Source organism: Antrostomus carolinensis, unplaced genomic scaffold (assembly GCF_000700745.2).
Source record: "Antrostomus carolinensis isolate BGI_N321 unplaced genomic scaffold, ASM70074v2 scaffold9044, whole genome shotgun sequence".
Taxonomy (NCBI): Eukaryota; Metazoa; Chordata; class Aves; order Caprimulgiformes; family Caprimulgidae; genus Antrostomus; species Antrostomus carolinensis.
This window is the reverse complement of record NW_010310091.1, coordinates 1-16,363: the sequence shown is the minus strand read 5'-3', so window position 1 is coordinate 16,363 and position 16,363 is coordinate 1. Positions and strand designations below refer to the sequence as shown.

Sequence of the window (16,363 nt, the reverse complement as noted above, 5' to 3'; positions counted from 1 at the left end):
ATAGCCATTTCAGCCCCACTGGCAGCAGAGCAGTATGAATATAATTTCAATAAATTGAATTTCAATATGTCATATCCCACCCGCATAAACATTACATAAGATGGTATAAAACCCGATATTCTGTAAGCCTCCCTGCTGGCACTCCTCCAGAGCTACAGTATCAATGCTGGATCACACTCAAAACCATAAAAATCTATAATATGCCTCAGCACTAAGAAAAGGGGAAAGTACATGTGGTGAATTTTCATTTAAACGTATTTTAAATTAATTTTAACCTATGATCTTTTACTGCATGTTGCAAGAGAAAGCTCTCAGCAGAAACAGTGGCACTACTGTGTAAAGATTCAAGAGCTAGAGCTCCATCCATCCCTGTGGTAGCATGAAAAACCATGGCAATAAGGTTGGACATATCATCAGAAATTGCTCTAGGAAGGGGAAAACAGGACAGGGCCTCCACATGAAAACATCTAGAAATAAACTGGAAGAGATGCAAAAAAAGGGTCCCTATCAAGTCTGTGCTTGTATCTGCTCTGCGCATTTTAGATTGCTATCCCACCCCATCCAGCTGCCCTGAAGCATGCAAACTCCATTTGGAGTCAAAGAAAGTTATTGCTCAATAAAACTTGAAGGGAAATTAAGGGGAAGGATGGGGTAATGCTGAGAGACCAAAAGAGTGATTGTAGGACCGCACAGCATCTAGCAGGTTGGAAACCTTCAGCTCTCACTAAGTTCTTTGAGGCTCCACAGTAAATATACATTCTTATCCAAAGGATTAAAGGGGAATCAGATAGAGATGTGCAGCTCAGTCCTGCAGATGAGATTCTAATCTGATCCCGGTAGCAAAATGTCTCCACATGCCAAAACACCTTGTTTGGAGGTTTGATTTTCCACAGTTTGGCTAGTGTTGCTTGCTTGGCTAAAATTTGCAGAAGTAGGAACAGCAGCCTCACAATCTAAATAAAAGATCCACAGCCACATAGCCAGGAAAAAAAGCCAATGTCTAAGAAACTGAAAATGAATATCCATGTGCCATATTAGTTTGCCACCTCCTGGAAACTAATCAAATAAATAATAACTGCCCAAAACTTGGTATTTCCCACTGGTTATTTTATGAGTCATACTTCAGCTGAGTTACAAGCTACAGTATAGCATGTACACATATACCTGATTCCATTCATTTGCCCCAAACGTGGTCAGTTCTGGACTGCCGTATTGCATACAACAGCTTATTGCATGAAATGCTCAAAACTAACAGTCAAAGCTGCGAGAAGGTTCTGTTGAAACAGGTTATCATTAAACAGACTGGAATATGGCCAGCTCACTCTGTGTGTCACTGACTTGTTACAACACAAATAGTCAGGTTTTGGGTTTTCAGTTACATTTAGAAAAGAACAGGCAAAGAAATAGCACTGATATTGCTGAGTTAGTGCTTGCTTAGTGGTTAGATTCTGCACTGTCCAGCCCAACTGACCAGACACATCTCCTCTCTGTGAAGCCCACTCCTCATACCAAATGCTGAGACCATTTGCCTTACGAAGCCTCAAACTCACAGCTTCACTGTGGCTATCAAACACTGTAGCTCAACTGGTGTTTATTTGGGTGCATCAATCCTCTTTTAAATGTGAACTGCAACTGTAAATGAACAGATTTTAGTATCTAGTAAACTCTCTCCTTAATTTGCTACACTTGCAGAAACTAAACTTGGAGGAAACAGGTGTTACTTTTGGGCCGTACAAACCTGTACAACAGCCAGAGGGAAAGCAAGTGGTAAGAGGTATTCCTCAAATACTCTATAATGTGAAAAGGGATTTGTCTATGTTTCGTTTGTCTGTAAAATCTGTTTTTTTGTCTCTGTATCCCCTTGGCAATAATTCTTAAAGTAAATGTTCCCTTTTACTGAACTCATACTTCAATTGCAAATGGCAGCAGAAAGGCTTGGGCTGAGTCTTCAGATAGTTTTGGTGCTTTGATGCTGTTTAAAGGGTGACAATACCTTCAGGCATCAAGAATATTTAAGTCTTGCTGTCATAGGCTACATTTTAAAAATGTGTAAGCAAGGAAAAGGCTGAAAAAAAAATCTGGCATTGAATCAAAGGTTGTAAGAGATTTTAACAAAAACGAACATGTGAATACTCAATGAAAGCATAATAGAATGATCACTCACAAAACAGGGTTATAGCTAATATATGCCAGAATTTTAATGTTGGTGTCATATATTACCAACTGGTAATATCAACCATTTGTTCAGTTCTACAAATATATTCCAGAAGGATGCTTACTTTGACTACTATTTTTAGTCTTGTAGAGAACACAAGGCTGTTAAGAATGGATTATTAATACAAAAATATTAAGAAAAGCTTTCTTCTGCCTGCTGTTAAAACCAGCAAAAGCTATGTTATTGCACTCTCATTCCAGAAAGAAAACACACAGCAAGAATATGTCTAAGTCTGGGGATTTGTGAATATAGCTCCACACCATGGCATTAGGACCTGGGGACAAAAAGGTCATTAGTTACTTACCTTGTTGGAAAAAGATAGGAAAGAGTAAAGAACAGGGGGAAAAAACAGAAGGAAAAAGACAGCAACAAAAATATACACAGGACAGAGGACACAAAGCCAAAACACTGATTGCTGGCTAAAACTCTTCTGCATAAGAATTAAGCTAACCTGACCTAATGTATTTAACACAACAGTTAATTAGTAATCATTACTAAAAACACAAGCTCAGGGAGACACAAGGTATCTCACACTTTTTGGCAAGTATTCTGCAGTTTTCTGACAATACTCCATCACAGACTGTATGTTGTGAAAGGTAATATGTGGCCTGAATTACTCTAATCTTGTTGAAAATTTAAGAAAATATTTCTGTCTTACTTTAATCCACTTTTTTACAACAAAATTAAAATTATCAACTTCAAATGTTCTTCATTCACATTAACTCTGAAATAAACTTCTTTTGTGGCTGTATTTTCCTTCATTAGGTGAATTTTTAAAATGGAAATGGATATCTATAAAAAGAATACAAAATAAAAACATATATTTTTAGGAGCTAAAAAACCCCAAAACAGATGACTTATGAGAAGAAATCCCTTTAGGTCATAAGATTAATATTCAGGATTTTCTTTAATATAATAAGGGTCAGAATCATTAATAACCTTAATAAGGAAGCACTAATTACCCATTTTTCCAAAGTGCTCCTGCTCCAGCAGTCATGGGAATGCTACAGAGAGGGAACAAGAGTCAGCAGCTCCTACTCAAGCCTTAAGTGACTCTAAATGTCTCTTGGCTTTAACAAAATAAATCCGCTTTCCAGCTTAGAAAGAGACAAAAGAGAAGGCAAAGCTGCCAAGAGCCATATTGCTTTTCACAGTTAAAGAAACTCTCTGTGTGTTATGTCTCCCTACATGACAGGGCAAATTCAAAAGCATGTTGATACAAGATTTTGCAAACAGACTAAACATTACTTGAGGAATCTTTACAAAACTTCTCTCAAAAATAAACACAAAATTGAGAGATAAAACTACTGACTAATGCTTCCTTTGAGAAAGAAACTTGAGAATGACCACGAGAAGAAGTGATTAACGTTAGACTTTTAATTGGCCTGAGGGGCTACAATAAAATAAAGCTACCGTGGCTGCGCAGAGCCAGGGTGATGCACGGCGACTTTCTACATACACACTCCTCTCGCAGCCTGACGTGTACGGGTTTTACATTGTGTTTCTTCAGCCTGTGTCTTCTCATCCTCATGCAAGTCACAAATCACCTGGAAGCGGCTTGTAGAGCTGCCCCCACCCCGGTGTAGATCCAGGCTAAGGTACATGTCCCCTGAGTATCAGCACAGTGGGTACCTGGGGGTGACTGGTGCCCTCCACACGCCCTGCGTGCTCAGCCAGCGGCACGTTGCAGTCTGAAACTGCAACCTGGCTCACGCTTTCTGTTTAAACATCTGAGCCATGATGAAGCCTAGAAAGCTGCAATCAAGAATACTGCTTACGCAGTAGTTCGACAAGCGGCTCAGCCAGTGTAAGCCACCACTGCTTCCCAAATGGTAAATCATCAAGTAATTCCTAAGGTCGCTTTTCCTCTTAAAATCTCAGCAATAAAGTTGAGGCTTTTGCCCTGGGCCGCTATTACCATCTACCAAGCTATCCTTTCCTCATTATGTTACTCAGAGCGAAAGATGTGCTTGGCATTTACCACAAGAGAAAATAGCCACTCTCTCTGGTCTGAGATCTCAAAAGTACGTATTAAGACACACAGAAGATGGCAGAAGCAGAAAGAACAGAAATACAAGGAAAAAGGAGCTGTTCCTGGGAGAGTAACAGCTTTGTAGGCTGTATAGTGGGTTTTGTTTCACAGGTTTCTTGTTTTTCCTTAGTGCTTAACAGCTGAAGTAAAGCAACTCTGGAGTGCTGATCAGTGATAGATGGCTAATGACAAATTAAAAAAAAAAAAAAAAAAGAACCTGCCAAGAAGCTTCATCCAGCAGCAGCTCCCTGGTACTGTCAATTACAGAGACCTTTCATTTTAGTAGAAAGTCTAACTTAAAAGCTAGTTAGCATTCTCAAGCAGGCTTGTTTTGTTTTGCTTTTAAGTGACACAAACTTGAAAAAAGCATCAGATTGCCAGGAAATTATTGTTTCAGGCACCTGGAGAGGGAATAAAACTTAAAAGAAGAGTATTTGCACACTTTTTCTGCATTTCTTGTTTACACTTCAGGTATGGTGTTTAAAGTGTCTTTAAAATCAGTGTCTAAGTGTCTGTGTGCACCCGTTGCAGAAATAAATGCATGAAGGTACATTTCCTTTAAAAGGTATATAAGAACATGCAGATGAACGTTTAACGTTCAATGCCCTGCATCACCGAGCCCAAGGTACGACAGAAAGCAGGTTAAGGGACGTGAAACACATTTACTCTTTCTGAAGTCTATTTTCCAATGGTTTGGAAAAGTTGGAGAGAATATCAAACAGGAATAATTTGCTAACACCACAGCAGGCCCTTACCAAGCTTGGAGATTTGGAGGAATCTCAGAGGGAGTAGCCAGAGCTGGAGAGTAAGTTCACACTGACTGGCCAAGAGGATCCAGAAATGCAGGTTTGCAAGCTGAACTTTCTGGCACTTGATTTAATACACAGAAGGAAGAGAACGGGGGCCATGAACTCCTACGCTCTTGGCACACAGTGCCCTGAGAAGAAGGCTTTTTGAGGTAGGCTCACTGCACTACTGTTTGACTATCAAGCCCAGCAGGAACCATCTCTTGGCAAATGCATCAGAAGAAACCTACCTTGCCAAACACACCAGCAGGAAACATAGGATATTTTTCTGGCAATGGAATGAATTAAAGCTGATGCCAAATTCAGGAGCTCTTGCCTTAGAAGTTAGACTTTTTTAGGGTCTCACCTAACTATGGCCGTGACCAACAACATACACACTTCACCATCAAAAACACACTACGAGAGGGTGTGAAGCTTTGCAAGTAATGAGTTTATTGTCCAGCTACAAATTCCAGGCTGCAGCTTTCAATTTCAGTGACCATTTTAGATTCAAAGTCTGAGGAGGCAACCTTTGCCTAAACAGAAATATTCTAGGTGTAATCACAAGGCATGGGAAAATAGGAAAGTCTTACACACCTTCTTTCCCCAGGCAAGGCGGCAACTCAGAGGTACAGAAAAATGCTTTTCTCCCTGGTGCGCTCCATCCACGCCTTACTCTTCCCCTTTGTTACCAAAATTTATGAGGTTAAGAAATTGAGATCGATAAATTTATTTTTTCCTTTGGGAATGAGAGAGAGAGAGCTAATTGGTGATTTAAGTCATGCAGAGTCAGAGCAGTATATTTATGGAGCAAAGCAGTCTTTAGCAGCTGAAAACAGAAGGATTGGGTTATACTGCTTCTGCATTAGGAGTGACCAAGCAGACAGATATGAGAGAATCAATACACCCTTTCTTCTCTCTCAATGAAGGACTGAACAGAAAGTGCCCTGCAATTTGCCCTTCTTCAGTTCATGGCTGCAATATGCACTTCAGAAGCATGGCTCTCCACAGGGGACCCAGAGAAATGAGAAAGAACAGCATTGCAAGAAGTTGGCAAAAGGTTGCAGCTGAATTTAGAAACTGAGAAGCAGTCAAGTAAGCCTTTTCTTCTGCTGTACAATCAGAAATATATACATTATGTGGATTTCAAAGAAAAAAATCTAGTTACTTCTGTACTGAATTACACTGCTCTTCTGGATTCCCCACTGATCTTAGCCAAGGAGGGTTTTAAAAAGTATGAATGTCAAAATGTTATCCACACTGCTTCTTTCCACCTAAGCTGTAGCTCTTGTTTTCATAAGCAAAATGCAGCCAAGGGTTTGAAAGGCCTGTCAGGGTAACTGAATGGAGCATGAATCATTTTGCTGGGCACTGCTCTAAATGCGGCTTCCTCCTTCCTCCTCATTCTCGAAGGTCAGATAAACAGTACCAGGAACTGCATCTGAAGCTCTTCCCTGCATGATAAAAGACAGGGGTCTTTCTGTGGAGTCCTTGGATAACTGTAACCACAAGCTAAAAGCAGAAAACTCACCTTGGAGCTAACCATAGATACGCATCTGCTTCTTATCAAGTGTCTTCCTCTCTCCCCCTCAACTTTTAACTTTTTTTTTGTGTTTGGATCCATGAAAATTTTTACCATCAGGAGGTAGGAAATAATGTTTACATAATCTAAGGCAAACACAATTGACAGAAGACTGTGAAAACTTCCACAATACTTTGCACTTACTAATTAGCATGTGTGGCATCATGCACTACACAGCCTACTCTCCAGCGAGCAAATTTGTATCCATTGATCTCTACATGGGCATTTCTGCAACCCATATCTTTCAGGAAAATTAAATAAAAGCAGGCTTCTGCCCTTCTTCAAAGCATCCACACCATTAGAGACTGCTGAACTATACATCTGCAATGGTAGCGCACTTAAAAAGAACAAGACGATGCAAAACGGCATCTAAACCTGTAAATTTAATTATCTTTCAAGAAATAACTGCATCTATTCAGCAGGCAACATGCAGCTGTGGCATACACACATTTTTCACACTTCTTAGAGACTAATATACAAAAAGCATCAGGCTGCAACAACCCTCAAATGTATGAATGCAGAAATCCTGGTGAGTTCAACGACCATAAATAGCAAGCTGCAAATTTAAACAAGCTGAGAGAGATTTTTATCATGTGAAGTGAAAAGCAGCAAATGTATCCTGAAGGAAAGACAGAGATGCAACTCCAAGCACTGTGTTCAGACACTTAAAACATGTAAGAAAGATCTGATAGTTGAAAGCAGAGCACTTTCCAGTTTCACAGAACAAGGTGTAATCGCTGGAAGATGCTGCTAGATGAACTGGCCTCCAAAATATGAAATGTTTTCCGAGCAGTGATGATAAATACTGGAATGTTTTCCAGGAGAAATCATGTGCTGTCACTTGAAAACATATGAAGGTACAGAGGGCTTTCATTTAGCTTCTGTGAGACCCATTACAGGTCACAACAGATGATTACAGAGCTTCCCCCTGGCCTGACTCTCCATGAATCTGCGAATTTTACAGCTTCATCCTGTGGGGCCAAGGCATTTTGGCTCCAAACCAGCAACGCACTTAACGCGCATGCCGCAATGAAAGCTTGCTTCCTTTACTGGAGCAGGGCCAGCATGATCAACCTCTTGCAGGACAGGCCAACTATCTTTGGCCATCTCAGAGTTTGACCACTTTGAGGTTTCTTTGCTGCAGTAGCAACCAGAAGCTTCCAACAGCAGGGGCTTAGAAAGCTGAAACTTCAAAAGCAGCAGGGTACCTTTAATTCTCGCTTATCTTCTACCTATTCTGCTAAGGTAAAAGGGGGTGAAAATGCTGGCTTGGAGTTTTTTATTACGGTTCCATTCAGCAATCATTTAATTCAGATTAGGACAGACAAATCGAGGCAAGTTACTCTAGGAAGATGAGCAAATGAAAAATGGTGGCTTTCTCCAAATATAAACTTAATGTAATTACTCACTTGAAAAAGAGGATTAAATCAATACCTCACAGCTAGAAATACATGCATGCTGGAAGAAACTAACTTGAACCATTCTGAGCAGTAGACTGGAAGGGATGTGAGGCATTAGATAGGTTCAAACATATATACATACACACATAAAACATATATACATGTATTTATATATATATACAGAAATATTAAAAAAATAATTTAAAAAATTAATTGGAAAATAGACAAAAGATCCTGAAAAAGTCTTCAGATCAAAAAGGAAGGGAGATGGAATTTTAACTAAATCTGGCAACAAACAATCCAAAGCCCATCTGGACTAATTGGAAAGGATTTAATTATTTTATTATATTAAATTATTTAATGAAATTAATTAAAGACTTATATGTTTCCTCCTTAACTCAGCATGACATCCTTTGAAGCTGTCATTTACTTTCAGGTTGTTGCAGTCAGTTAATTTCTGGTGGTCCACATCTCTTGCCAATAATTTCTTTCATGTATCCATAACATTTTCCTATCTTTTTTTCTTTTCCTAATACCTTACGTAATTCAAAAGAATATTTTATTCAAAATACTGCTTTTTTTTGTTGCTGGTGTGGGTATTTTTTTTTTTTTAAAGTGAGCTGATAACTGGTAGGTTAGTATGAGTTTCCTTTACCTACAGCAGGAAACTTTTTGCCCTTGATGAAAAACAATGAGATATATCATGCATTTTCGAAGAAGGACAAAATTATGGCCTAGGAAATTCTGAGCTAAGCACATTTCTAAGATTTTATAGTTGATTTAAGATGACAGAAGTGAAAATAGATCTTTCTGAATTTATTATAAAAAATGGAAAAAATAAAATGTGCTTCAATTCACCTTTTAATACTTAGAAGAGCATACGTGTAAAGCAAGACTGTTTTATCCATTTAAGTGGAAGTAGAAGTGGGATGGAAGTACATCCAGCCCTTAACATCAAGTTAGAGAAAGGCTTGACAACGAGTGGGAAATGAACATGTCTAGATTTTTGTATGTTCTCTTTCCAAAGTTAGAAAAGATCTGGCCACAAGATATTTCCAGTACTCATTCAGAAGACCTTACACTTATCTCCTTCATCCTGTCTAGAAAGGAACTGTAGTTTAAAAAGTGATTAATTTACCAACCTGTCAGATTTGGTCTCTTGTGGCGGTGACAGAGTTGTCCCATAACGAGAAGTGGGAGTTGTTGGGGCACTCACACCAGAGTAAGGTCGTGGAGAAGAGTAAGAGCTGCTGCCGTAGCTATTGTATCTGAAGCAATGGGAAGGAAAGCAGGAGAAAGGGAGAGAGAAGGAATCCATCAGCAAGCAGGCATGCAACAGTAATTCCTCTTATTTAGGGGATGGTCGTGATACCATACCCCAGAACTTCTCAAACACCCACCTTCTGAATATATTGCTTTAATCCCAGCTTCAAAATATGCAACCTATAATCTCATTTCAATGTCAACCATGTCATGGACATACTTGATTCAAAGTCAGCTACTGGTATAGAAAATAAGAGATTAGAATGGTACTCCCAAGTGACAACTTGGAACAGGAATACTTACATTAATGTTACTCAAATTTATTAGCTGGTTTGGGAGCTGATATCCAGCCATTAGAAAAGGGACCAAACCGGTGTAAGTCAGCAGTATTCTTATCTAATGAAATTAAGTAAAACAGCAATTTTCCCAAGACATGGTCTGAACATGGATGTCCATGTTTTGCAAATGTTTGCATTATAAATGAAAAACATACACATCCTTTTTAATTAAAGCAGGTGGTAATTTCTTTCCCCTCCCTCAACATAAGTCATAGCTTATGTGCCATTTCTCACAATGTCTGTAAAAAATTGTCACCATGGTTGTTAAAAAGATGTCTTCAGAAGCATGGCTTCAGGAATTTCTACCAGCCACTCCATTAAAAAAACCCCTAAAACCTGCTTGACTTTGATGTGAGCTTGCTAATCAAAATGAACTTGCTTCCAGGACTCCTGGAATGGCCACCTCCCTAAAGTCCCTTGTATCAGTGTCTTCATCCTGGCTTCTGCACTGAATAGAAAGGGCAGTTGTGTTGCTTTGCTGTGCCTTTTAACCATTGTACTTAAACAGCATGTCAAGGAGAGATTCCTGATTTTGGAAATGTTTACATTTTTGTTCATACATGATACCATTTTCCCACATGGGAAGTGTATGATGTTCTGTAGGTGAGTAGTCCACAAGGCCAACTCATCCAAATGACAAAATTCACTTCAGGAAAAATGGCAACATCATTTTCCTTATTATAATTCATAAGATATAATATACTCTCATTCACTGTATCTTTTCTCTGCTGCTGCTTCTCCCACACACATCAGAACTCAGTAACTTCACTCAGCAATTTTATTTGAAAAGGCTGGTTGGTTTCCTTCAGTTCCATTTAGCACACTCGTCTAGTCACGCAAAATTTCATCCAGAGTTTCAAGCTTCATTCCTTAGGGTACAACAGCATTGCTGCCTGCCAAGGCCCATGTTAAAATCAGAATAAATTTCAGTTAGGGGTTTTTATAATGGAAGGAATCATGTTTTAGAGAACATGCCTGCTTCTTCCCCCTTTGGTAACAATTCCAGATTTATGTTTTAGGAAACACCCCACCAACACCATCATCTATTTTTGAGATACCATGCTGATCACTCAGAAACAGGGGAATAATGGCAGAAAAAAATGCAAATGTGCATGCTTCTAAGCTACCAAAGGAATTTTGCAGAATGGGAGATAATTGGCTCCCTAGCAATCCTGCCCTACAGAAAACTAACTAGAAACTGGAGACAGTGGCACGATGGGAGGACTGTGTAGCTGGGCAGTGCAGGGCTTCCCTGGTAGCACAGACCTGGCAGGGGTCTTCTCTCCAGCAGTCTCAGCTCAGCAAATGTTCTGCCTGTGCCTGTACTGAGTGAGTGATGAGAAAACTCCATTGTCCTGAGAACAAGTCAGAACTCATTCGGTATGTTCCTGACACTAATAGAAACCTCCAGTTCCATTTCAAACAACTGAAAGGAGACCTTCTTATCAACGATTACATTTGCTTTTCTTCTCCTCTGCTCCATGAAAAAGCTGAGTGCAGAATCCTTTTTCAGACTAAAGAATTTCAATTAGTCCAAAGATAACTCATTAAAATGGAGAGAACACACCTTCCGTGGATTCAGACCTACAGTATTTACAAAATCAAGCTACAGAGGGACTGGCCTGGACACAGCATCCTTATATACCAAATTTAGAGGGAGCCAGAGATGCTGGAAGAGCAGCAAGGCAAAAGCAGCACACCAGGGTAAGTCTGTATCCTGTACACAATGCATTTTCCCTTCTGTCTCATATACCAATTGCAGATGCAACAGCCTTGTCCCAGAAGCCTTCACTCTGAAGAAAACCCAGACACTGAACTCTTCTGTGAACACATTACTACCCAAATCATGCAAGCTTTGCCCTCCTTTTTCTCCAAATAAACCCAGCATAATCCTCCCACACACCATGGCCTTGATCCTATGTGGCAACTAGAAGCGTAAGGATGGTCAGAGGAAAAGAAATCTCTGCAGAAATACTAAATATTGCAGGAACAGAAGGTATTTGGGAATCTGCTCTCTAAAAAGTATAACTCTAACAGCAGCAACAATGAGAGAGCAATAAATAAGTGTGAGAGGCCTAAGGAAAAATTGCACCTATGCAGGAAAATGTAAATTTAGAGGATCCCAGTGTTCAAGCTGCAAGTAAGGAGACATGTGAACTGAGTCCCTTTTCAACAGCTACTTGGATTTAAAGACTTTTCAGCAAAATGAAAAAGCAAGAAAACCCACCCACCTATTAGAAGAAAAAGATCAAAAATTAAAAGTATCAAAGGAATAAAAATATTTTTTCACATGCAGAAATTCATGACTGCAGGAGAAAGAAAGAAATAGATACGCTCACAATATACACCCACATTTTCAGCACCTAATTCAAAGAACATTGACCATCAAGAGATAACTGGGTGATATTTCCACCTTCTTTTCAAGGTGATTCTCTAGCATCGTTTTTAGTGCTACCTATTGTCCGCCTGTTTTACTTGAAAACAGACTGAGACAAAACAATTTATTTTTGTTTTTAAATGGGTGGGATGGGGAAACTAAAAATTAAAATTAAAAACTAGGAGAAATGCATGAGGGACAACTGAACTGACCAGACGTTGTAGAGGGAAAACTGCACCTGAGTGTTATATTATCTTTATAGGGTTTAATCTATTTCTGTTATTACAAGCATGAGTTTAAGTTGCACATGACAGGGATATGCACTGTCATCTAACAACAAATTCAGGATTTGGCAGTTCAGTCTTTGAAGCCAGGATTACACCCCTCAATTCCAAGTGCTGATCTGATTGCTCTTGGTTTTACAGCAGAAGAGCTCCATTAATTTTCATAAAATCATGTCTGCAAATTACATTGTTGTAAATGAGAGTAAAATGGTGCTCCTTACTGTGATCTCCCAAATCCCAGGTTATTTATTTATTGCTGTATAGAGGAGGCCAAGATACTTATTAAATATAGACCCTGAAGAGGAATAAGATGAAATGAAGGCAACAAAGGCAAGGGAAGAATATAAATCTAATCAAAATACAGACTTACAGACTAAAACTAATATGTTATGTTCTAGAAATAACACAACAGGGAGAGTACGTTATTAGCACTATAAAACTCTTGAAAGATGTTATTCATTGATCTTAAAATTAATGTCAGCTGTATAAAATCTACCTGTTTTCCCTCATCACCTCTGCTTCCTTTTCTTTCACAGATGCTGGAGACTCTTCAAAGTCGTATGAGAAGAGGTGAAAAGGAGTATGTGGTACATAAGGTAACCTCTCTACCGTTGGAGATGCCTTCGGAGTAACGGATGCTGATGAATTTTGGGAAGAGCTTAGCAATGCTGCCACAGGTGAAGATGGTGATGAAAGGACAGAATTATGATGAGAGACAGATGAGTCAGGCACAGAAGAGGAGCTGCTAGAAAAGCTCTTTGCTCTAGAGCAGGAGAGAGGCCTCTCAGCTGGAGAAATGGCACTGGAGATGGCTGAAGAGTCAGAACACCATGAAAGGTTTTCATTCACAGCCTCCTGAACACCTGGGACACCACTGTAGGAGGAAAACATCATGAGAAAGGAAAGGGAAGGAAAGAAAAATGGGGAAAAGAGAGATGAATAGATAACACTGCTTGGAGGAGAAAAAAATAAAGTCAAGGAGAGTCAGACACACAAAAACTTCACAAATTTAGACAATCATAAGCTCTTTTTAAATAAAGTAAAATAACTGGCATCTTTGTATCCGGGGGGATTCTTCTAGGGGTTGGAAATACTGAGGAATGGAAGTGACTCAGCTTAAAGGAAGGTATTTATCCCATAGGCTTCAGAACGAATTTTCATGAACCTTTTCACAACCATTTTCAGAACAATTTTCAAGTATTTCAAGTTAGGTTGCAAACATTGTCAGAGAAGTACAAAGCAGTCTCAACACACTATATAACGTGGTCCACAGAGCAGAGATGCTTCAAGGTACAGTTTGCATGACTGCCTCTTGAAGGCCAGTTATCTGATTATCATCCTCCCTGGTGATGATATTTTTACTAAAAACACTCATCCACCAAATATGAATATAAAAAATAATCAGCACTGTTATGTTAAAATTAAGGTTTAGAATGATTTCAAAAGCAATGCCTTACCAGATCATTTGTCTAGGTATGAAGGCACTGATTTCTCTGAGTGTCAGCATCCCATGTTGGTGTGAGAGACTTGCAGAGTTGTATCAAGTGCAACAGAAAACACATCTGCTTTGCTTTAGTGAAGGCAGGTGTTGGTGAGTGACAGAAGCAGCAAGGCAGGTGAAAAGCCATGGGATCTGCACTCCGGGATATTTGTTTTCAGTAGTATCTCCAGCATAAACACTGCATGGACTTTGGGCTGGATCACTCGGCAGGTGGCTGATTTCATTCTCCTGAGACCACCTCTGCAATCCACCCACAGGCATGCAAGGCATGGCCCTTATCTGAGGAGTGTGAGTATGGCATAGAGTATGCAACAAAAACATAATACATGTTGTATATAATAGGATATTAATAAATTAATAATTAGGTATCTACCAGGTAATCACTCTTGCAACAGGAGCACAGCGGGCAATCTGTAAACTTTCATCTATTGCACCCGCTGTGCATGACAGGAGTTCCTGAAGCCAGGCTAGCCCTACCCTTCCTGAAAGCATCTAACATGAATGGCCAGGGCATGGATCACTTTTGTTATGCCACAGTATCTAGAAAAGTCATGGGAATATCACCCAGTTATCTCACAGTGCTGTTTTAAAAGACTGATGACCTAAAAGCACATCATGCCCTTTACACAGCTCTTCCTTGTCTTTTTAAAAGGGTATTCTAGTATAATCATGCGATTTACTAATAACTTGTGTCTTAGCTTTGACTTTTAAGAATTGGATTTGAGGAAATTATCACTTAATTTTGACATTTCAGGCAGCCATTGGCAAGATTTGCAGACTGGAAGATATTAATAACAACAGTACAGTATTTTCTTTGGAATTTGCACATTAAACAGTTTCCTTTCTTCCTTCCATGCTGTATAGCGTCTGCATGAATGTGGTTTATTAAAAAAAATAATAATAATAAAAAAATCCAATCTCATTTGCCGAGATGCAAAGCCAAACGATTTAACCTAAATCAAATGGCTGTCTGGAAGAAAAAACATATTTTCTTTCTTCCAATTTACTAGGATGAAGTTGCCAAATGCCAAATCCATATATCCCTCAGAAATAAGTGGAAAATTTTACATGAGAATATTGTTTTGATAGGTGTTTTTTTTTTTATCTATATATACACCGATAGGCAGGTATGTATAAAATTATAAATATCTATCAGCTTTGCCTCTAAGTAGTTCTTTCCTATTAAAACATGAACACAATTGATAGAAATCATAGGCAGCATTCAAAAAATGTTGACCTTCTTCATAGCAACAGATACTGGTAATAAGATTGTATAATGAAAATAGGGATGAAAATCTAAGAAAGCAGGCAACATCCTAACTCAGCAAAGCACTGCGATATTCCACCTTTGCCTTGACTAAAAAGATAAACCTAAGCAATGCTTAGAAGTTATGCTTTCTGCTAAATCTGTTTAAGATTGTGAGTGTTACCCATTTTCTACAAAAGCAGTGAATGCAGACAGTTCTCAGCACACTGAGCCTACATATTAAACATATTTCCATTAACACACACACACCCACACCCACCAACGAAGCTTTTAAGTGCAAAAATATTTCCTGGGAGGGTGGCTTTAACAGGCGATTTAGGAACGTGAGTGAAAAGGCAGATGCTGCTGCACGCTGTGCTGGTGAGTTCATGCCAGAGGCTGAGGGAAAGGTGGAGGGATGACACTGAATCCCAGTACCTGTCTTTGACCTGCCTACTGGCCTCTTCCTCCCCCTCATCCTCAGTATTGGGCTCTGTGATTGGCTGCTCTTCTTCTTCCTCTTCATACTCTTCTTCCTCTCTGAGGTCAGGCCAAGGAAAGAGGCATGCAGTGGGATGGAGAGAGAGAAGGTGGAAGAGAAAATGACATGAGTCCCCATAAAAAGAAATGCAATGAAGTCAGAAATGGAAGGAAAACACTGAGGCAGGGGGGAGTTATGTCCCCCCTGTGTTTGACAAACAGCCACCTAAAACTTCCTGGTAAGTATGTGTTGGCGCAAGGGTAGCTACCAATAACAAAATGTTATCCTCTCCCCTATTTACATTTTTTACTATTAATTTTTAAGACTCCAAAGATGCCATTGTTTTTTTCTTGAGCTTGGCTTTCCATTTGCTGCTGCCCTACCTGCAGAGGCATTCATGGAAAACATTCATGACCATACCAATGTTCAACTTGTTAGCCATTAAGCTGTGTCTATTTGGCTGAAAGGACAGCACATGCTGTGCTGGCATGAGACAGCTGGCACTGGACTTCCCACTTTCTAAGTGAACACAAATAAAACATTCCTGTTAAGCAGCTGATAGCTAAACTGGCAAACAGATCAGGGTGAACCATTAAGTTAGAAATAACATAGAGACCAAATCAGTTCAGGACTATTTGCAAATAGCAATATTTAAGTTATTGGATGCCAGTACATGTATTATTTCAGTAAGGAGTCATTAGTATGGTTAAAGCGGGCTTCGGTTCATCAGTAACTCTGGCAGAGGAGAACTTTAAGTCACACGTAAAGCCTCCATAACCTATAAACCACATAAATAAAAAAATATATTAAACAAAACAAAAAAAGCGCTACCTGGACAGGCTGGAGAAATGGGCAGGGA

General features: G+C 39.4%; 1 protein-coding gene across 1 annotated transcript in view; it reads right to left on the bottom strand.

Annotated features, from left to right (window-relative positions):
- Positions 1–15,563, bottom strand: part of FHOD3 (formin homology 2 domain containing 3) — a gene marked incomplete at its 5' end in the record, with an annotated part of 98,172 nt that extends 82,609 nt beyond the window's left edge. Inside the window, 3 exons of the mRNA XM_010166297.1 lie at positions 9,157–9,282; positions 12,773–13,150; positions 15,462–15,563. Coding sequence (XP_010164599.1) covers positions 9,157–9,282; positions 12,773–13,150; positions 15,462–15,563 — 606 coding nt within the window. The remainder of the gene's footprint in view (positions 1–9,156; positions 9,283–12,772; positions 13,151–15,461) is intronic.
- Between the last annotated feature and the right edge of the window lie 800 nt (positions 15,564–16,363).